Genomic DNA, 23,134 nt, shown 5'->3' on the forward strand with positions numbered 1-23,134 from the left:
CACTATTCTGCACTTCGCTTTTTTTTTCTTCAGTAAAACAATCTACTACTTTCTGAGGAGGGGGACAGAAAAATTAAGGGTCTGGAGTGAGACCCTTACGAGTGTACTTCTCACTGTACACTCTTTGAACAATTTTTAACCATGTGCACATATTAATTTTTCAATTTAAAACATACATAAAAGATAGCTTCTGTGTATTTTTAATATGAGGGGGACCCCAAGAAATGGAATTTATTTATAAAAAAACTGCATTTATTCTCACGTGTTTAAACTTCAGTCACCTTCAAAATGCTCTCCATTTAATGCAATACACCTATCAAGACTTTTTTCCCACTGCTCAAAACAGCTTTTGAACTTGTCAATTTTGATGTCTTTTGTGCTCCTGCCATTTTTTGTATCACCTCTTCCATATCAGCAAAATGTTTCCCTTTGAGGATATTTTTTTTGTCCAGGGAAACAGAAGAAGTCATTGGGGCAAGATCAGGTGAATAGGAAGGGTGGGGCATGGGGATCATGCTGTTTTCATCATGAAATGGGCAAACTTGTTGGAAGAGTCTTCAAAACAAGTTCACTGAAGCCCAACACAGCCTCTCACAACAACACCAGCTGGCACACTGATACAGATGGGTTCCTAGAACACTCATGTATCGGGGGTGGCCTGTACTATAAGAGGCCCATCTTCCAGAAGATAATTTCCAGTTTTGGGGGGCTCCCCTTTGTATTTGGACGAAGACCTTAAAAACAAATGGTAAGATTTTGAAGAAAGCCAATTCAAGGTCATTTTACTTCTCTATCAATTTTGTGGAATCATAAACTTCTTACTTCTTAAGGAACATGATTTTTAGCAACATTTACTTCCTGATTAAGCTTTGGATTGTGATGCTACCCCAAATTAACTTACTGCTAAAAGGAAATGTTATTTTTTTTGAAAGATTTTATTTATTTATTTTTAGAGAGGGAAGGGAAAGAGAAAGAGAGAGAGAGAGAAACATCAATATGCAGTTTCTGGGTGCCGTGGCCTGCAACTCAGGCATGTGTCCTGACTGGGAATCGAACCTGCAACACTTTGATTCACAGCCCACGCTCAATCCACTGAGCTACACCAGCCAGGGCAGGAAATGTTATTTTGTTGTCCCTGAAATATAAAATCCAAGATTTGTGATAAAGTGTGGCTACCACCTGCTGGTCTTAATTTGAATAAAAATAACCTTCTATTACAATAACTGGTCTTTATAAGAAGGTTGAGGTCATGGTATTAAGAGAGAAAAAGGATGGGGGCCTGGGATGGCTCCTGGAACACTGCAGGCTGAGTCCAGGGCTCCCCCTGAAGCCAGTGTTGGCCAGCCCCACACGGGGCATCAGCAAGGTCCTAAAAGGCTCAAGGAGGCAGCTTTCACTGTGAGTACAAAAGTGATGGGCAGAGGGCACAGATCCACGTTCTGGAAGGCAGGAAGGTGACGATCCTCAGCAGGAATCAGGAAGACAATACTGGAAAATGCCCTGACACCATCAGCCGCATCCCCAGGGTGAAACTCTGGTCAGTCACATCTTTCACCCAGCACATGGAAGCTGTGGTCTGGGACCGGGAAAAGAAGCAGGTCTGGCCATTCCAAGTGATCACCACCCGCAAACACAAGGAGGTGGACGCAGCAGAGATCCAGGTGCAGGTGTGTTTGTGTGCCTTTGATCTCACCAACTTCAATGGAGAGTCCTGGGTACTGAGCCCCTTTCCAGATGCAGGCAGCTGCTCCAGAACTTCACAGAGACAGAGGGCAAGTTTGTCTTCTCCACCTCCCTGGACACCAAGCACACGCACCAGATCGCCAGCATCACACAACTGGGTCAAGCTGAAGGACAACCTGGACAGCATGGGTGACCCCTTGGATCTCCTGGTGATTGGCGCCTACCTGGGCCAGAGGAAGCCGGCTGGCCACTATGGGGGCTTCCTGCTGGCCTCTTATGGCCGACAAAGAGAGCAAGGAGGTCCAGGCCATATGCAAGCTTGGAACTGGCTTCATCCTCCCAGCCCTGGTGCTTCCCACCCCACATCTGGGCAGGTCACGTGAGAGGTCAACTCCACCAATCTCTCCATCTCCCCTAGCAACCCCGCTGCCCTGGGCCTGGTGGACAGGGAGAAGGGGATTTCCTTTCACTTCTCTCAGTTTATTCGCTTCAGTGAAGACTAGAAACCATAGGAGACAACCACGGGTGCTCAGGTGGCCTCTCTGTACAAGCAGCAAAGTCAGATTCAGAACCAGGAGGGTACAGATTTAGACTCCAACCTGGAGGACTTCTACTAGGCCTTGCCAGTGTGTGCAGGGTACCCGGAGCATCACCTCTGTTGTTAAGGTCACCTGGTGTGCAGCCATGCTGCTTGGTGTGTGCATGAAGAGGTGGCTTAAGCCGGGGATTTAGTCAGTCATTTATTGTCAATAATTATTGAATACCAGAGAGAAAGAGAGAGAGAGACTGGGGGGTGTGGGGAGAGGGAGGGGGGAAGAGAGAGAGAGAGAGAGAGATACAAAGGGTCAGAATCTATCATAATGGAGTACCAAAATGATAAGGCAATGCACCCCAAAACACAAAGCAGAGACCCCTGATACTCAGTCCGCTGCTTTCTCTACTTTTTTAAAAAAGCTGTACTCATTATTAACTTTATTTTATTCACTACATTTGTCACAAAAAAGATATAACTTCTATAACCCCCCCAAAAGAGGAAAAATAGGAAAAACAATTACAATTCTTACACACTTTATTAGACTTATACTCTTTTCAAGTTTGGAAGTTAATTTTTAGAGATGAGGTGGTTTCAGAAAGTGTTCTGTCCCGAAGGAGAATCTGAAAGAGGACTGAGCTGGTTTGTGGGATAAGAAGGTAAAGAAAGACTTTTCCTGCGTAGGGGGCAGCTTTAAGAACACCCAGAGAAGTCCGTGGGTGTGGGGAACAAAGGGATCTTTCAGAAGGAATCCGTAGGCAATCCATGTTAGTGAGGTGGCGGAGGGAAGATTTCACTTTCTGTTTTAGCTTCTTGCAAGTTTTCTCTCTGAAGATTAATGGAGAATAAAACTAAGTTCTAAAACCTTTCCATTTACTTGAGAACATCAACTGTCACTAAGTTTTATTTTTGTTCTTTTTATTTTTAAATTATGACAATTTTTTGGAGCAGATTTAAGTTCACAGCCAAACTGTGGGGAAGGTACCGAGATTTCCCATAGAGTGCCTGCGTCCACACAGGTGTGATCTTTCTCATTGTCAACATGCCCACCACCCCCACCCCAGAAGGGCGCATTTGGAGGAAAGAGCAAAGATAGGGAATATGTAAAAGGGGGTTGCTTTAACTAAACTGCCAAGATTATTAACATTATAAATGTTGAAGCATAAGGAAAGGTGCCATTCTTGTTCTAACCAGTCTGGGATTAAACTTTAAAAAACCTTCCCAGTCCTGCATCAACTCCTGGATATATGTTGAGAACCACCCTGCCTGGTATCAGAAGCTGAAACCCCCACCTAGGCTAAGGCTAAGGGAATGCCCTTGGAAGCATAAGCCAGCAAGGAGACAAAAGCTTATCTCCCTGGCAGGAATGCTGCTTCTGCTGCTTCATTCATAACTGAACCCCAAAGCTTGGTCGGTTAGCCAAAGACGGGTAAGATTCTCCAAGGGGGGAACGACCTAAGACAGGCACGATCACTTGGGAGGCCCCCCAAAAGAAGGACTTGGGGGGCTGCCGCAAAAGGGGGTGATGGACCCTCGCTCCTCGGCTTTGACATGGCCTGAGTTCTCCTCATCTGGGAGAAAAATCCCCTTATCTCTTGGTTGCCTTAGTTCCCGTGCTCCACCTTAGCCTCAAACAATGACAGGGTGGTGCAGCTCTGTGCTGAAAAGGGCGGGTTCCCTGGGTGATCAGGCCTAAGAAAGAACATGTAAATTACTGTGAAACCTGCTTTGTTTAGAATGCTCTCAGATGAATGAGAAGGGTCCAAGGAGGAAGTTAGTTTGTTCCTCAAAGTCTTACAAGCTCTTTGACCCTGACTCAAAATAGACCCGCAGAGTTCCTTGTTATCTATTGTTCCTTACTTCCCCCTAATGAGTACTGTACTTTACCTGAATTATTATGCAAAACGAGACCAATAAAAGCAGGTTTGGCCGGTAAATCAGCGCGCTCCCCTCTAGAGGGGGTGGCCATTCTGTCCCTACTTCTCCACAGAAACTAGTCTGTTTCTGTGCATGTTTTTTCTTGCGTGTTTTTGTCGAGCCATCCGCAGCATTCCGTGATCACTGCTGGCCAGTGACCCACGCATCACATATACAGCTGGACCTCCATGTAACCCAGTTACCCACTGAAGGACTCATGCAACCAGGTCGCCTGATTACCCCCAAAGGAACCACATATACATCCTCCTGACTTCCATTATCCAGACCACGAGGAGGTAAGCAGACCTCCTGGCACCCGACTTCTGGACCACCTGGCACCCACCTGACTGATAATGGTCTGGGACCAATTCTAGGACTAAGAATGCAGGACTGATAATTCTCAACAATGCACTTTTTGCTACAAGGACTTTTAACTTTTCTTTCTTCTTTGGAACACGTCTGGGGTTTTGCCTGTGTTTCCGGTTTGCAAACTCTAAGACCCTTGAGTAAATATTATGTATTTTTACACAGCTTCCAGACACTTTTTGAGTTCATTTGATAATTTGTTATGATTGTTGAAGCTACACTGATATGCCATAATCACCCAAAGTCCATAGTTTGTTTACATTAGGGCTCATTTTTGGTGTTATGTGTTCATGAGTTTGGATCAATGTATAATGACAATGTATCCAACATTATGGTATTATACAGAATATTTCACTGCCCTAAAAATCCTCTGCGCTCTGCCTAGTTGTCTCTCCCAGCAATCTTGCACCCTGAACTCCCAACCCCAGGCAACCACGGATCTTTTTACTATGACAATAATTTTGCTTTTTCCAGAATGTCATGTGGCTGGACTCATATAGTATGTAGCTTTTTCATATTGGCTTCTTTTACTTAGTCATATGCAGTTAAGTTTGCATGTCTTTTTATGGCTTCATAACTCATTTTTGGGGGTGAAGTGTGTGCTGTTTTTTATTGTGTTTTCAATGGAGAAACACATCATCTCTTTACAAAATAGCTCTTGAAACATACAGGTAGTGCAGATACTATAAAACAAAGCAAACTTCAGTCATGATACACTACATACATCATGCAAAAGTAACAGTACAATTTCCAAGTTATGAAAACTAGAATTAAAAAGTCACTATGTAGAAAAAGCCCAAGTTTCCAGCTTGGCAAAACTTGAGTATAGTTATATGAAATGTTTAATAAACTGAGTTTTCCCCCTGATGTGCAAGCAAAATGACAAGATGCGATCTGTGCTTGGCAATTTCAGTCTAACTCTGAAGCTACACAAAACACACAGGCAGCCTGTACACTTCACCTGTTAGTATGACCATTTTTTGATAACTCATTGCTTTTTGGCACTAAATATTCCATTGTCTGGATACACCTTAGTTTTAGTTTATCTGTTCACCTCTGAAGGACATCTTGATTGCTTCCAAATTTTGGCAATTATGAGTAAAGCTGCTATAAATATCCATGTACAGGTTTTCTGTGGAAATAAGTTTTCAACCACTGTGAGTAAATACCAAGGTAGGTGGTTGCTGGATCATATGGTAAGAGGATATTTATTTGTGTAAGAAACCACCAAACTGTCTTTCAACGTGGCTGTCCCCTTTTGTGTTCCCATCAGCAATTTGTGCGAGTTTCCGTTGCTCTGCATCCTTGTGAGCATTTAGTGTTGTCGGTGTTCTGGATTTTGGCCATTCTTGTAGGTGTGTACCTACAAGAACTGTACCCAGTTCTCTCAACCATTCTCTAAGTCATTTGATTTCCAGATCCTTCACTGTTCTTGCCCTTCTCAGGAAGCCCCATTTTATAAAGAAATTGAAGCTCAAAGAGATAAAGTATTTGTTTAAAATTATGCAGTCAGCAACATCAGAGCTGAAATTTGTATCCATCATTATTTGCAATGGATTGATTACAGTGATTCCCAAGGCAGCAACTCCTTTTTTACAGTGAATAACACTGTTCAATAGAACATCAAGGAGCCCAGGGGCTATGAGAGGCATGCCAGACAACTTCAAAGATTTCTGCATCTTTCAAATGAAAGCATGTCTGCCTTTTTGACCAAGAGGATTCAACAAGTTTGAAAGAAATCAATATTGTTTCTATCTCTTAGTTAATAAAAATGATTGCCTTTGAAGAATATGCTAGCTCATGCTAAGGATATGCTATTTTCCAAAGCTAAGAAATCCAAGGCATGTTATGAGCAGACGAGATTTTCAATGTCTGATGCTCACATTTAAGACGATCACACACATTCCCTTTACACTTGGTAAATTGTTTCTGTATCAAAACTTCTTTTCCTTAAGGATATATAAACATGATATATAGTTCTGGGGAATAGCTTGGTACTGTCCTACATATCTGCCTGAGGCAGTGAAAGGTATGTAGGAACCTAGGTTTGTATTTATTGTAAATGGTTAAGATTTTATGAATTGCTGAGTCAATTTACCAAGAATGCTAGAAATGAGCGATCCTGATTTGACTGTGGTTCCTCCCGGAGGCCAATGCTAGGTCACTGTATTCTGAGTCTTTATGCCACTTAGTCATGATGGGAATTATAGTTGACCCAAATTTCCTCATTGACATTTCCACTTGATTACCTCTGAAATATAAAGTGTGTGAGTTCCGTTTCATTCTAGACTGAAGTAGCAGGAAACTTCTGCTTTTCTTCCCAAACACACTCCCTCAGCTTTACAGAAGTCAGTAGTCCCAGTAGAATCACACAATAGACATTTCTGGCTTGCGATTCTTTTATAGGAGCTATGGGGGCACCAGTACAGGAATTTTTCATAGCCCCCACGGCACTACTTAACACATAAGAGCCATTTGTTATTAATTCATACTAACTGGATACAAAATAGGCCAAATTAGTAAAGTACTTTAAAAATATATGTACTTAAAAAAACCCTTTTAATTGTAACAGTTCAATTTTATACAAAATTACAGCAATAATACATGGAATTCCCATATGTTCTTTACCCAGATTCCCAAGTTTTTAACATTTTTATCACATTTATGTTATACTTCTCTGGAGCTGATAAAGCCCAACCTGCTAGGCTCTGGTTAAGGAGTTTCCCCTAAGGGCAGGACTTGTTAAGAAAAGCAGTGCTCAGACAATCACATAGTTTACAAAGTGTCCCTTCTGCTATTTCTAGTACCCCCTGGCACCATGCATAGTTATTACATTATTGACTAAATCATAATTTTAAAAAATTAAGAAAAAAATTGCATTGGGGGGAAAAAAAAAGAACAGGGTGCTGTATCGGATTTCAGAATGGTTGCTCTTCCTCTCCCTTCTGCTGGAAACACCAGGTTATTTTTCTCCAGCATTGCCTGTGGGAGCCTGGTTAGCCTCCTGGAGGGAAATCTCACAATATGGTGAGGTCCCCGCTATGACTGGGTCCTGCTGGACTCGTCCACACTGAGGCTGCAGCAATTTGTCGGTCACAGTTCAGGCATTCCTACTCACTCACTGGTTCCCGCAGTGCATTCCGCTAGGGAGTCTCTGCTCTGGTAGCCCGGGCCTCCCAGTGTCCTCCCTCTAATCCTGGGAGTAGAGGTTTGCCGTGGGTCCTCTCATGAATTATAGTTGTTGATTTTCAGTGTGTTCAGCTTTTTATTTGTTGTTAGGAAATAGTGGTGACCTCCCAGCTCCTGACATGTGGAACTGGAAACTGGAAGTTTGGACTTTAAAATAGCCTTTTTTTAAAAAAAATATTTATTTATTTTTAGAGAGGGAAGGGAAGGAGAAAGAGAGAGAGAGAAACATCAATGTATGGTTGCTGGGGGCCATTGTCTGCAACCCAGGCATGTGCCCTGACTGGGAATTGAATCTGCAATGCTTTGGTTTGCAGCCCGCGCTCAATCCACAGAGCTACGCCAGCCAGGGCTTAAAATAGCCTTTTTACTAAAAAAAAATATATATATATATATATATATATATATATATATATACACACACACACACACACACACACACACACACACACACACGGGCTTACAGAAAGGTTGCAAAAATAATTCAAAGTAGTCCTATGTACCTTCATACAGATTCTCAAGTATGCATATTTTATCACATTTGCTTCATCTACCTACCTGCGTAATTTTCAAGTGCTTGAGATACAGTGTGTATTTCCTAAATTCCCACCCAGATAAACAAAATATGGCCATCAAAGTCAGAAATTTAGCACAGACAAAAAGCTATGACCAATCTAAAGGCTTTTTTCAACTCTTGCCCATTGTCCTCTAATGTCCTTTAGAGCAAAAGAAAAGTATCTTTCTTGTGCAGAATGGAAGTCAGGTCCGCAGGCTGCATTAGTTGCAATGTCTCTTTAGTGCGCCTCCATGGGGCAGCAGCTCTTCAGTCTTTGTCTGCTGTTACTTCGATATTTTTGAAGAGTGCAGACCAGTTACTTTGTAGAACGTTACTCAATTTGGATTTGTCTGATATTACCTCATTATATGAATTCCTCAGGTTATATAATTTGGGAAGAAACATCACAGAAGTGAAGATGTACTCTTCCCAGCACGTCACATCAGCAGTACATGAGGTTGATTTGTGCCATTCCTGGGGATGTTTAATTACTTGCTGAAAGTGGTGTTTGCCAGGTTTCATTATTGTCAATTTACTAATTTTCCTTTTATAACTAATAAGAATATTGCGGGAGACACTTTGAGACTATATTACTTTGTCTGTCTTTATACATCCTGACACTACTTTTAACATCCATTGATGGTTCTTGCCTAAAACAATCTATGGTGATTGCTAAATGCTTACCTTGTAATTTCATCATGTCTTTTAGTTTTAGTAACAGAAATTCTACTGCATGGAAAAACTTTTCTTCTCTATTATTTATTCATTATCAGTATGGTCTCTTAAATTCTTATTTCATGCAGTATGTTATAATCCATACTTATCAATATTTGAATTGGTCCAGGTGTGTCCAGAGAGAGCCCCCTCCAGCAGGTGCCTGTGTCCTTCCCACAGTCTGTATAATTTTTTGTGTGCACTTCCTTACTTTCTGGCAAAGTAATATATGCTAGGCTCTGCCATTATGTGTTAAATGAAATTAAAACATTTCTTAAGCTTGTGAGTGTTTATTCAATTCCAAACTAATGTTGAAGGTTTCATTGTTCTTAAAACACTAAATAAAATGGTCACACTGGCTGCATCCTCCCCAAGCCTTTTCAAATGTGGTGGCTACTCATGGAAGGAAAGTCCGAGGACCAATACACGTTTCCTTCTCCTCTCCAGGCGCAGACACTCGTGGCCAGCTAGTAGTTGGCTCATTGGTTTCTCTCTGTCACTGTGCATGAACAGAACGTCAGGGCTCCCTCTGTGTTTATTCAGTTAAGATAGTGCAGTCTAAATTAGAATTTAAGCTGTCCATATCTAGCAAACAAAGTGACCACAGCCCTCATGTTGACACTGACTCAGGAGCTCACAAACCATCTCATGCAACCTTTGAAAACAGAGCACCTGGGAGACATGAAAGAAGCAACATCGACTGGTTTGGGATCAGGTTTACACAAGTGCAAAGGACATGAAAACAAACAAACACAACGTATTCCCCTCAAATAGAAACTCCTAGGTTGGTTGAAGTCAGTCTGACATTTTGTATATTTATGTTTGAATACAAATGAAGTATGTAACTGAAATCCAATTCTCAGATATAATCTATAAAGTCCATGGTAAGAATTAAACATGAAGCCCTGGCTGGCGTAGCTCAGTGGATTGAGTACGGGCTGCGAACCAAAGTGTCGCAGGTTCAATTCCCAGTCAGGGTACATGCCTGGGTTGCAGGCCATGACCCCCAGCAACCGCACATTGATGTTTCTCTCTCTCTCTCTCTCTCTCTCCCTTCCTTCTCTCTCTAAAAAAAATGAATTAAACATGAGCCTGGTTCTAGATCCATTTCTGGCAACCATTTTGCTATGGGAGTAATTCAGTTCTGGTGGTCTTCTCTAGGTTCTGGAACAGGGTGCTGTGTAATTCTTAGATCTTCACATTCAATGTCAATATTTTTTATGAATGCTATCCCTCCCTGCATATCTTAAGAACTCCAGCTTGCTTTGCCTGGAATGTATTCTCATTTGCTACCAATGTATGAGCCCCTGTCAGTGTGGAGCGCTTCTCATATGTGTTTTTCTTTTCTGTCTTTGCTTTAGCCAACAAATGAGAATCACCCAGAAGAGCTTGTTAAAATGAAGATTTCTAGGCCCTGGGATTTTGAATAAATATGTCCATGGGGTGTCCTAAGAATGTACATTATAAAAATTACCAAATGAGATTCAGAGGCGGGGACCTGGAATATGAGGAATACTGCCTAGGTGATGAGGCAGGCATCCATGGCCCATCTCAGGTTCACGGGCAGGGGGCCGGCTGAGAATTTGGAGCTTGTGTGGTTTAGGTGGGGAGAAGAGGCATGTATAACATTCTGTTTGCTTCTACACATCAAAGTTTTTACTGTCAATTGTTATTAATTAATAATTAATTCATGTCTTACTTTCTTCATTCAGTATGCCAGGACAATGGATTTGGTATTGATCTGTGTTTTTCCTTTCCCTATTCTGGTCAGATTAGCCAGTGCCTCTGTGATCCTGGCCTCAGGGCACGTGAAGGATGGCCATAAAAGTTGCTCACCATTTTTAAGCTCACTGAACATTGTTTTGATGTGGTCTTGAGAAGGGGGAGGCAAGATATGACCATGTGGTGGCAGTGAAGAGGCAGAGGGAAAGAGGGAAAGATTCTCCAGCTTAGAGATGTGCCAGCAGCTTGGCCCTGCTCCCTGGTGGTAATGATTTCATGGGCCCCTCGGGTACATGGGAGCCCATCTCAGTAGAGAAGAGACAAATGGGCCTGCATAGCTGCACGCATCTCATGGAAATGCACATTCACATGATGATTCAGACTTGCACAGGGAGCTATCTGTGGTGACACTAACAGTCAGCAGATGAGAGAGACTCTTCACTGTTCCCCAGGCACTGTTTGAAGTGCTGACGATGCTACCGTTATAAACTTTACTTTCTAGTGTCAGATTCTGATGTGACCTCAGGGAGTGCTGGGAAACCCCAAACACCCATGAGCTTGATTTTTCTAATAGCCTATGGGGATGGAGATTTAAGTTGGTTCAAGAAAATAAAGAGGCCCTGGCTTGGTAGCTCAGTTGGTTAGAGCATTGTCCAGATATACCAAGGTTGTGGGTTAGACCCCAGATCAGGGCACATACAAGAAACAACCAGTGAGTGCATAGATTGGTAGAATAACAGACAGATGTCTATCAATTAAAAAAAAAGAATGCTTTATTTCTTGAATACTTAGATCTGTGCTAGCAAATTCTTTCCTGCTATAATAGTAATGGTTTTCATATTTTAAAAATACTTTATTATTTTTTATTTTTTAAAGATTTTATTTATTTATTTTTAGAGGGGAAGGGAGGGAGAAAAAGAGGGAGAGAAACATCAATGTGTAGTTGCCTCTCGCACACCCGCCTACTGGGGACCTGGCCTGCAACCCAGGCATGTGCCCTGACTGGGAATTGAAGCAGTGACCCTTTGCCTCTTAGGCTGGCACTCAAACCACTGACCCACATCAGCCAGGGCAGTCGTCATATTTTTTGAATGCCTGCTATGTGCCAAGCACTGTAATAGATGCTTTTATCTTATTTTCTTTGATACTCTTTAAGGATTCTTTTGAGTCATTTTCCCCATACAGGACCCACTCTCAACCTGTCCATCTAAGTATGTATCAAAAGGTAGTATGCAAATTCCCCCAACTTGAGCTGTATTCTTGAACAGATTAATTAATTAATAGGATACATCTGGTTTGTCTCCTCCCAACTGTTTCCTAGCTCCTCTTCCTCTGCCAATTCTCACATCTGGTGTTTTCCCCAAGGTCTGTCTTTGGCTCTTTCCTTTTTTCATACCACTTTCCTGCCGAGTGGGGGCAATCTGTTCCATGGCTTACATATTTTTTTTATATGCAACAAGAACTCCCAGAGCTTCTGATTGGTATGTCCAATATGATATTCATATTAAGTATGTTAATACCAGAGCTCATTTTCTTCCCAAACCTGCTCCTCTTCCCACAGTCCTGATTTCAGTGAATAGTCCCTCCATCCATCCAGGCATGTAAGTCAGAAATCTGGATGCCATTTAGACTCATCCCTGTTCCTCACAAATCATATCTTATGAGTTATTGCCTTAAAAATCTCATTTGACTCTTACCTTCCATTACCATTGCCACAATATTCGTTTAAAAATCTTATCTTTTGCTTGAACTATTGCTAAAATCTTTTAATTTTCCTCCCATTTCTAATCGCTGTCCTCCAGATTAGTGTTGCCCAGATCTTTTAAAATGAAAACGCGGTACATGTTTGAATGAATGAATAAAGGAATAAATGAATGAATGCATAAGCCTTAGATTCCCTTAATTAATCCTGTATCTGAGCACTTATTACTATACAATATATGTAGTGAGAATTTTTTTAAGTTAGTTGCCTATTATGTCTTTTTTCCTTCGCTTCACTCTCGCCTGATTTAATATTGTTTCATGTTATCTTGAGCAACACAGCACTCAATTAACTTTTGGATCGCCGCATGATTTCAGTTTTCTGCAGCTTATCTCGTTTTGTAATCATTGGGGGTATTTACTGATGCCAGTCTTTCAAAAGTTCAATTGACAATAAAAACCAGATAGCCCCACAGTGGAGGCTGATACACAAAAATAAAAGTTTTCAGAACCACCACCTAATCCACACTGCCCTAGTTCATTACGTGTGGCACTAATTTGTTTTGCCCAAAACAAAAGTGAATTCTGTTGGCGTCACTGCCCTTCCATTTGCAGACCAATAGAAACCCAGTATTCAGGGCACTGGCTGTCCTTACTTCCGCCTCGTCTTCCGGGGTGTCCAACTTCTTCGGACGAGTCCACCTCCGATTCAGAGCGGCTTCGGCGGTCGGGGTGGCGAGGACCTCAGGCGGCGGGAGGGATGAACGCGACGCACGGAGGATCGGTGCGGACGTTGCGGGTGCCTGGTCGCCACGGCTACGCCACCGAGTTCTCCCCGTATCTGCCCGGCCGGCTGGCCTGCGCAGCCGCGCAGCACTACGGCATCGCGGGTGAGGCCGCGCCGCCTGGGCGGGGGCGGGTACCAGCCAAGCCCGGCTTCTTCCCGGATTCGGAAAACGTATCCGGCTGTAGACAGCGCCGCAACTGAACACCAGGGGGAGCAGGGGATCCGGTCGGCTCCTGCTCCCTCTTTTGTCCAGTGTGAGGAGTTGGTCTGGCGATAGTGACATTTCCCTCCCCCACATTTACCGTGCAAAAGGAGCATCTGGAAGACGCCTAGTGGCCCGTGTCTTAAGAATTCCTTAAGAGCACACCAATTCCACTGCCAGCTGATACTCGCCCACCCCACCACCCCTGACCACTTCCCGGCTCACACCGCCCTAGAGAGAGGTTTAGCCTCCCTCTAGGCGTTTAGCGTGTGTAGCTCTTCTGACGGATCTGACCGGTCTGACCCGACCACAGCACTTCGAAGGCCTTCCTCAGGGTCATCTCAGTACCTGTTAATTCGTCCACGTTCCCCACAGTCAGCATTCGGGCTTTCAGTCATGAATCGAGTGCCCCTGATTTAAGACTCCTTGCAATTGCCAATATGAAATTTACCCAAGTTGTGCTCTAGCCGGTTGTTGTATGAGAAGGGATACATTTGCAAGCATTTGTTTGGGGTTTAAGTCAACTGTCTGTTATGGTCTAGATTGAAAGGCAGGATTCCATTTTTGGCATTCTGTTGTTTTCTGGTGGTTTTATTTTTTTATTGTATTTTTTCCCATTACCATTTATCTCCTCATAGCTTCTCCCCCACCCCCATTCCGGCAATCACCACACTGTTGTCCACGTCCATGAGTCCTTTTTCTCTTTTGCTAGATCCCCTCCACCCCAACCCCCCACCCCCACCCCACAGCTGTCACCCTGCCCTCTATGGGTCTCTGTTTTACTTGTTCAGTTTGTTCATTAGATTCTACATATGAGGAAGGGTTCCATTCTTAATTTTTCTTCTTTTAATTAATATCCTAGCTATTATTTACACACCAAAGATATGATACAAATCACTGCATGATGTCAGCTTTTGTAGTAGTGTTTGGTCCTTACAGCTGAAAAAAATAATGTAATTGAGAGATATTTGCTTTCTTTTATTTTCACCATTAGCTCTTAGTGCTTGCACGTTTAGATTTACAGTTGTCCACCAGTTAGGTTGAAGACCCATGGGTTTGTGATATTTTGAATGAAAACCTTTACAAAAACTTTAATGGAGTTGGCATTTAAAAACATATCAGTCGTATTTAAATAAAAGACCTTTCAGTACTTCCCCCCACATACAGTTCCTATAACAAATATAACTTTTAAAATGTGCTGGTCTTTTAGTAAAATAATTATTCTTTGGTAGATAACATATATATTGTGTTTAGCACTTTGCCACCAAGTATGTGGCAGATTCCACCAAGTATTTTGTTTTAAAATCCCATGTTGATGCATTTTAGATTTATTGGTGAGGCAGTGAGATGTAGTAGAAATAGAATCCTGGGGGTCTGTAAGCCGGAGGTTTGTTCCTGTAAATAGGGGTGCTGACACCTATCTGGGAGGTTCATGTGCCTGGCCCCTGCCTGGCCACAGAATCTGAACTCAAATATCTCCTCTGCTGGGGCTGTCTGGATTCCAAGCATAGGTGTGATGATAAGTTTCATCCTTATCATGGTTGAAGCACAACACAGAAAGCCAGATCAGAAATAGGGAATACAACCTGATTTTGTATATCTGGTCTCGATAACTTTAGGGGGAAATTCATGGTGGTAAGTCAGGTAGGTACTCAGTGCTTGATCCTTCCTTGACCTTAGGTGGTCCCCTGGCAGGTTCAACAGCGTGACCTCCACTTCTTTTCTCCTTAGGCTGTGGAACCCTGCTAATACTGGATCAAAATGAATCTGGCCTTAGGCTCTTTAGAAGGTAAGATGGTGCTCTGTTAACTTATGTGTATTCTCTTTTGCTGTTAGAGCCTTAATAGAATTAGGTTTTGAATCTTTTTTATCCATAAAGTTTAAAAAATTTTTTAAATTTGCAATGTAAAAGAAACGTCAGCATTTGCATAGCATAGAACTTATTTTTGCCATTAAGTTTGATCATCATTTTCCTTCTAAAGCTCTAGTCTCTTAGTGTCCATTTAGAAATTACAAAACTTAAACATAAAAAAATGGAATAGTAACTGTACTGCTGTGTGATGTTTCTGTCTTCTTAATGTAGTTTAGCGTCACTCATTCAGGAGCTAATTATCCATCTTGTGGGTTATCTAGTGCCTCTTGCCCTTTCTTTCCACACATGTCTTGTCTGCATGACTGTTGGACTCAGTACCTCCATCAGAGTTAGTCAGAGGGAGAGAGAGGAGAGGAAATGCTGTCAGAAAATAACCGCCTGCTCTTTGCTCAGGTGAAACATTTATGGGAAAAGTTGGAATTACTGTTCTAAGTTAGTATTTTAAAGTGCTTGCTGGTCCTGCCTCTGAACCACAAAAACAGTGAGCACCTTGGTGTGGCAGCATGCCTTCATGTAAATAGTGCCACGTCTCCAGTGGGGAGACCTAGTTTTAACCTAGCTGGGTAGTTTACCAGTTGTACAAATGGGCTGCTCTGCTCACCTCCTTGAACTTGTTTCTGCATGTGACAAGTGCCTGTTCTACTTACTTCTTGTAGTTGTGAAGACTAGGTGAGATAATGCATTAAAATAGGATACACTTAAAAAAAAACTGTATTTGTTACTGTTATTTTATGTTCAACTAGATTTTTTAAAGTTTAATTTTTTTCTGTGGTAGCTTTGACTGGAACGACGGTTTGTTTGACGTGACTTGGAGTGAGAACAACGAACACGTGCTGGTCACCTGTAGTGGGGACGGCTCGCTGCAGCTCTGGGACACTGCAAAAGCTGCAGGGCCACTGCAAGTCTACAAGGAGCACACTCAGGAGGTAGGAAGGGGGGAAGCTTTTGGGCTTACAGGGTTTCTTGGGATGAAATGCAACTGGGGTTGTATATGTGGGGAAATGTCTTCAGGGAACAAGAAGCTTAAGCTTGAGTGTGTGTCGTGCGTGTTAGATGTACCTCTTGGCCTAAGGAGCTGGGAAAGAAGAAAAGGTCAGGCTTCTCATTAGTCAGTAAAACGCCGCCAGTAGGAGCATACTTTGGCACCAGTTCCTCCAGAGAGTCCCGTTGCTTTCTTTATACAGTTGGGATGTGCCTGCCATACTCTGCCTCAAGATAGAGATAGGCGGACTTTTCACAAAGACGGCACAGGATTGCCTTTAGGTCTTCAGTAGGATGATGCCTAAGGATTTTCAGAATATATGGGAGCAGAAGCATCAAATACCGAATATGAGGCAGAGCTTACTGAAGAGACTTTAAATTGAAATCTGGCTCATTTGTCTAGATATTGTGTGTGTGTGTGTGGGGGAGGGTAGCATAGAAAACAGTTTGACCTTAAGTCATTAAAATACATACTATGTTTTTAATGAACACAATGGTAAAGACATTCTCTTTTGGTATTTTACTTTAAATGTTTAAAAAATTTTCTTGAGGTAGAAATAGATCTTTCAAATGAAAATTTGCAAATTTACTTTCAAATGTATGTCTACCACAGGGCCTGGCCCATAGAAGGCCTTTAGTAAATGCTTATCAGATGCAAGAATGTTAGTCTTTTGTGATGAAGGAGCTTTTGTTAATCTTGTTAGGTGTGAAAATGGCCTTGTGCTTAAGTTGAAACCATCCTTCTCTACTGAAGTGTTTATGAGTGAAATCGTTTGATGTTAAAATACTCCAGCAATCAGTCAGTCAGTGATGGGATAAAACAAGGTAGGCAAAATGTTGATTGTTAAAGATTAGTTTTATGAGGATTCGGACATTATTTTATAGCTGTAGTTATTAAAAATCAGTACCTTTAAGATTGTGATTGAAAATAATGGAAAATTTTAGTTCCACTGTTTTATTGTGAAGGCTATTTGAATAAGTATAGTTATAAATGATCATGTTTTCATAGAATTGCTGAAAATTAAAACAGTTTAAGTAAAGAAGGAACTTTAGTTTTAGGATGTTCAACAAAAGACTTCCGTAGAGCAAAATATCCAAAATTCAGACATTTTTCTGGTACCTTCATGGTTTTTGCCATATTCTTTTTTTTTGTTTTTAAGATTGTATTTATTTATTTTTAGAGAGATGGGGAGGGAGGGAGAAAGAGGAGACAAACATCAATGTGTGGTTGCCTCTCATGAGCCCCCAACTGGGGACCTGGCCTGCAACCTAGGCATGTGCCCTTGTTACAGAACACAACAAGGGGGGCCTGAGACAATATACCTTTATTGAAAGAAGGCCCCGGGTCCGTTATGTCCGCCGCCAGAGGAAAGACGTCTCTCAATGCTGGAGATTGGTGAAAAGGAAAGGAAATGTTTATTTAATGCTATACAAACTTAAAGTAGTGACCTAATGTCTTTATCAAAAATCCCAAAGTCCCCCAAAACACCCACAAACACACACAGTCCTTCCTTCCTTCCCCCTTTGCCCAGTCCAGAGTACCGTATCTCAGGAAAGGAAATAGAAGTCCATGGATCAGGCAGTCCTCTGGTTCTTAGTTAGTCCTCCATCTTGACTGGGAGACCTCCCTGGGTACTCGGCACTCTCGGCTGAGTCGCCGGGATCTCTGCCAAAACCAGGTGGTGGTTCCCCCTTCTAAAGCTGCGGGGGTCCCCACTCTGTCCAGGCCTTGTGGTTCTCCCTCTCAGGGCTGCCAAAGCCGCATGGTTCTCTCTCTCTGGGATGCGGGAGTCTCCACTCTGCTAAAGATGCATGGTTCTCTCTCTCTGGGATGCGGGAGTCTCCACTCTGCTAAAGACGCATGGTTCTCTCCCTCTCAGGGCTGTGCATGGCTCTCCTTCCTAAAGCATCATGGTTCTCTCCGGGATGCAGGAGTCTCCACTCCGTCAAAGCCGCGTGGTTCTCTTTCCTAAAGCAGCACAGTTCTCCCTCTCAGGGCTGCGCATGGTTCTCCCTCCTAATGGCCGCCAAGTCTGGGTTTTAAATCCCCGCGGCCAATCTTCCTCTGCAGCCTCATTTCCGACTCCTCCCACACTCGGCTTCACTTGCCAGAATTCATATCCTTCCAGCTTTACTGGGCTGCCATCATGAGTCTGGGCAGGTGTGGTCCCATGTCCTGGAGCCAATCTTCTCCGAGCTCCCACGCAGGTGCTGTAGCTTGGGGGATCTGCTCCAGTCATGTGTTGGTGGGGAAGTTACTTCCATTCCCCTGGCTCAGAGATGATCACAGCTATTTAACATATCTCAGTGACCTGCCAAAGGCTATAGATATGTTAAATGACCACGCCAGAGGGTAGCTGCAAGGCTGTTGCCATGCAAAACAGATCTCAATGGCCCTGCTCCATTTGTCCCTTCCCCCAACCCACACCCTGGGCCGGGGGGATGGAGCCATCTTAAAATCTCCTGGACACCTTAAGTTCCGGACCCCATTTCAGATGTCCATTTGGGGTCCCCCCTCTTGGCTGCACCCTGTAACACCCTGACTGGGAATCGAACTAAGGACTGTCTGCTTCACAGTCCAGTGCTCAGTCCACTGAGCCACACCAGCCAGGGAAGGAGCTTTTGTTAATCTTGTTAGGTGTGAAAATGGCCTTGTGCTTAAGTTGAAACCATCCTTCTCTACTGAAGTGTTTATGAGTGAAATCGTTTGATGTTAAAATACTCCAGCAATCAGTCAGTCAGTGATGGGATAAAACAAGGTAGGCAAAATGTTGATTGTTATAGATGGTATATGTTGGATACCTGGGGATATATTATGTTGTTTTGTTTACTTTTATTCACATTAAAATTTTTCTGTCATGACAAATTAAAAAATTTCATTTCCCATTAAAAGAAGTATGTAGCCCTTTCTAATCACTCAGTAATTAAAAGTCAGTGTTCCTTTCCTTTATATTGATACACATAAATATGACCATTCCAGACCTTGTTTTTCTTTGATGATTTTTAATTAACTAGAACAACTTTAAAAGGGCAATACTGTACAGTGGATAAAAAATGAGCTCTTTGGGAATTACTTTCAGCAATAAAATTTGTCCTCTCAAACAGTTTTTGATTAGGTTTAGATTTCATAAAGCAGCACAAAATATTGTTCAGTGTTTTTTCTCATTGCAGTTTTTTCATTAATTTTCTTCACCACTGCCAAAAGTAATTTCATAAAATGGGCCTTTAGAGGACCCTGCTTTTAAGAGTATAACTGTGTATTTCCCTTCTTTTTCATACTTAATCTGACCAATTTGCCTTGTCTCCTGTTTGAGTGGTAGGAGAGGGGATTGGGAATAGGGAGAAGATGGAAGAGTGGACTAATAGGAGATGTGCCTTCCATTCAGGTTTGTTTCTCTGCCCCTTCAAAAAATTTTTGATTAACTCTGCTGTCTGCAAAGGACTGTGCTAGGCCTAGTGGGGAAGATGAACAAGTCAGGCAGGGCCCTGCCCCGTCTCGGGGGAAGAGGCCTGGGCTACAGGCTATCTAATGTATGACGTGGCAAGTGCCTCGACCGTACACAGTGCTACGAGAGGGGAGGGTCTTGTCTGGGGAAGGGCCGGGGGAGGGGGCATGCTTGAGTCTGCTGGGGGAGTGGGGATCGACTATTTCGGTGGTGAGGTCAGAGGAACAGTGCTAGCAGCAAAGGAGGGCTCACGCTCGAAGGGGCAGGTTTGAGTCTGTGTGCCCACAGCAGTTAGTTAGCACTTTGGCCTTTATGTTAAGATCAGTGGAAGGACATTGAAGATTCAAAATAATTTACTGTGAAATATTTCATGCATGTGAAATATGTATATAAAATTTATAATGAACAGTTGTATATTTATCACCTAGCCGAAGAAATAAATCCTTACCGATACCATGAAGCCCCTGGTTACTGATTCTGTCCTTCTGTCTCCTTTTTCCTGATCCTATTCTTTTCCCTCCTTTTTTTCTTCCTTCCTTCTTCCCGGGAGCATCCACTCTCCTGAGTTTTTTATTTATTTATTTTTTGTTTTTCCTGTCAGTTTTACTACATACGTATGTATCCCTAAGTCATGGGTAGTTTTGCGTGGTTTTGATTTTGGGGTGGTAAGCAGCAGCATGGATGAATCTGAGTGCTGAGTGAGGGCTGTAAATTGCAGGAACCATACAGTGTGAAATGACTGAAGGGCTTTCCGTCGTGGGGGTAGGGGGGCGACATTAATTTGTGTCTTGTAAAGGTTATATTTTATGCAGCGTAGACAGTGGATGGAGGTGAGCAAGAATGGATGGGGCAAGCAGTTAGATTGGTGCTGTAATCTGGGTGGTAGTTTGTGGTTGATGGTTGTAGCCTCTAAAGAGAAATTACATGCGAACTTGTAACCATGGCCCTTTGGGATCTTGTCCCTCCTAGCTATTTGACCTTGAGGTTCCTCGAACATGACACATTTGTTTCCTGCTTCCTGGTCTTTTCTTCTACTGAAAGCCTCTCTTCTCAAATCTGCAGTTTTCTCTCTTACTGCACGGAGTTATTTGCTCAGAGAAGTCTTCCCTGACCACTATCAAGAAGTAACCTGCTACCCTTGTCATTGTTTTCTAGTTTCCTTGCTTTGCTTTACTCTGCTTTGTAATTTTTAAAAATCACAACATGAAATTATATTTTTACTTATTTACAGACTGTTTCCCCCTCCTAAAACAGAAGATCCACAGGGGTTGGGACTTTATCTGCCTTGTCTAGCATTGTATCTCCTTCCCCTGCCCCAATCCATGCCTCGTATATAGTAGGTGCTTGATAAATATTTCCTGAATAGATGAGTGAACTGACTTTAGGTTGGGATAATGGAATCCAGTCACCCCTTTTTGGTTGTCTCCCAAACATCCTTATGGCTATAAACTTTTTTTCAGAGCTTGAGGTAAATGCAAAATGTCCTTACCAGACGTTTCCACTTGATTATCTTGCTGTCACCTCAAACTCAGTGTGTCTAAAATTATGCCTTATCTTCCTTCCTCCAGTCTTCCAGTTTTGGTAATGCCACCATCCTTGACAGTCCCCAGGCACGAAGCCTTGGTGTTAGCTTGCAGCGTTCACTAGTCCTAATCTCTTGGTGCTTTCTGTGCCCATGTATGTCTTTGGAGGGGTGGGCTCCTGGTCAGTGTTTATACCTCTGCTTCCTGCTGGAGACACTGCAGCCAGCCCTCAAAGGCTCTTCTCTCCTGGTCATCAAGCTGAAGCTTCCGTCCCAGCACCCTTTTGTACTTACGTCTAGAGGTTTTGTTTGTTTGTTTAACACAATATTCTGACTTGTACTGTTGGTTACATGTCCTAATATTTCAAACACAGTAAAACAAATGAAGTATTTATTGACTGAGTCACCTTTACTTCCTTCTCTGTTACTCCATTTTTAACCTTGTTGTGTGTGTCCTGCCCTCAGTCTTGTCCAGAGCCCAAATGCGCACCACGTTGTGTGTCTGATGCGACAGCTGGCAGGACACTGCCACCCGCACAGCTTCCTCACCTCCCATCTTCTCTTCTTGTTAGGGCTGGGTTCTCTCTGATCCCGTGGAGGCTCCCACAGTTTTAAAAGGTGAGAAGGCATAAGGTTTCAAGTCCCGCATTGTGCTGGAAATGTGTAGAGGCGTGGAGAGTGAGCTCGTGTTGTTAGTTTTTAGTTGTATTCAGTTATCTTTTAAAATGAAAACAGTAGCTCTTTCCAACTTCTTAGCAGAGTTACAAATTGTGAGGATAAATTTGGCTGAGGATAATTATTTTAATCCACATTTATTGTGAATTCACATCTATTGCAATGAGCATAGATGTACGAGATGTGTAGCAGTTATTTCATATGAATTTTAGTAAAATATGGTAAATGCTGAATCAGAAGTAGGTACAAGATGCTGTTGGAATGCACAGAAGGAAGCATCTAAGTCATGGAGGGGTTTGTCGGGAGGCTTACTTCGTGAAGAACAGGGTGGGGCCAAGTCTTGACATTTGAGTGGGAATTCACTGAGTGGACAGGGGCTTTAAATCTTGGCTGTCTACGATCCATGAAAGCAAAATGAAATAAGTCTGGGCCCAGATGTAGCTCCAGTGAAGTGTGATGCCAACAAGGGCACCACTTTACTTCCTTCCTATTGCAGCTCCAGGTCACCGAGGAGTTCCAGTTCCATAGCGCCCTCCAGCAGGGTGCTGCAGAGACAGCCCAGAGAAGTGCAGAAGGGCGGACCTGCAGATAGGCTGCTCAGGCTCAGGTTTCAGCTCTGCAGCTTGCCAGCTCTGGGAATTTGAACTTCTGGGGGCCTTGGCATAACATCTACTTCTACTTCATAGAAGTGTAGATTAAGTGAAATAAAATACACAAAATGCTTGTGACAACATCCTGCATGCAGTAGGTGCTCCATAAAGATTTGTTTTTGTAGTTATTTTTGACTATTCACATCAGCGCAGAGCAGGGGTTGGCAAACTACTATGTCTGCTTGGGCCAAGGCCAAACCCAGCTGTCTGTCTGATTTGAAATAGCTTTATGGGAACACAGCCATGCTTGTTCATTACGTGTCATCTGTGGCTACTTTGGTACCCTACAAGGCTGAGTTTAGTTGTGACAGAGATCAAATGGTCCAGAAAGCCTAAAATATTTATTTGGCCCTGAAATTTGCTGAGCTCTGGCCTAGAGGATAAAGTCAAACTCTTCAGCTCTCAGAATCTTCAGTGATTGCTTCCAAACCCATCTTTCTACCTGTAACTAACAGATGGCTGTAGCAGTCTTTGGTTTCTGCTGCCCCTTCTGTGTGCTATCTGAGCTCTGTCGTGTTCCAACTGCTCTTTGCTCTTTTGCATGGACCTGGGCAGCAGCAGGGCCAGGACTAGGAGGGGCGGGTGAGACACTCACTTTGAGTGCTGAAATTAAGGGAGGTC

At 42.9% G+C, this 23,134-nt stretch overlaps 1 protein-coding gene across 1 annotated transcript in view; it reads left to right on the forward strand.

Moving 5' to 3' along the window:
- The first annotated feature begins 13,050 nt into the window (after positions 1 to 13,050).
- Positions 13,051 to 23,134, forward strand: part of PEX7 (peroxisomal biogenesis factor 7) — a 66,793-nt gene continuing 56,709 nt past the window's right edge. Inside the window, exons 1-3 of the mRNA XM_045843249.1 lie at positions 13,051 to 13,267; positions 15,098 to 15,155; positions 16,015 to 16,165. Coding sequence (XP_045699205.1) covers positions 13,138 to 13,267; positions 15,098 to 15,155; positions 16,015 to 16,165 — 339 coding nt within the window. The 5' untranslated portion in view covers positions 13,051 to 13,137. The remainder of the gene's footprint in view (positions 13,268 to 15,097; positions 15,156 to 16,014; positions 16,166 to 23,134) is intronic.

The sequence above is a fragment of the Phyllostomus hastatus genome, unplaced genomic scaffold (genome assembly GCF_019186645.2).
Source record: "Phyllostomus hastatus isolate PE091 unplaced genomic scaffold, TTU_PhHast_1.1 phas_contig_40, whole genome shotgun sequence".
In the NCBI taxonomy this organism is placed as follows: Eukaryota; Metazoa; Chordata; class Mammalia; order Chiroptera; family Phyllostomidae; genus Phyllostomus; species Phyllostomus hastatus.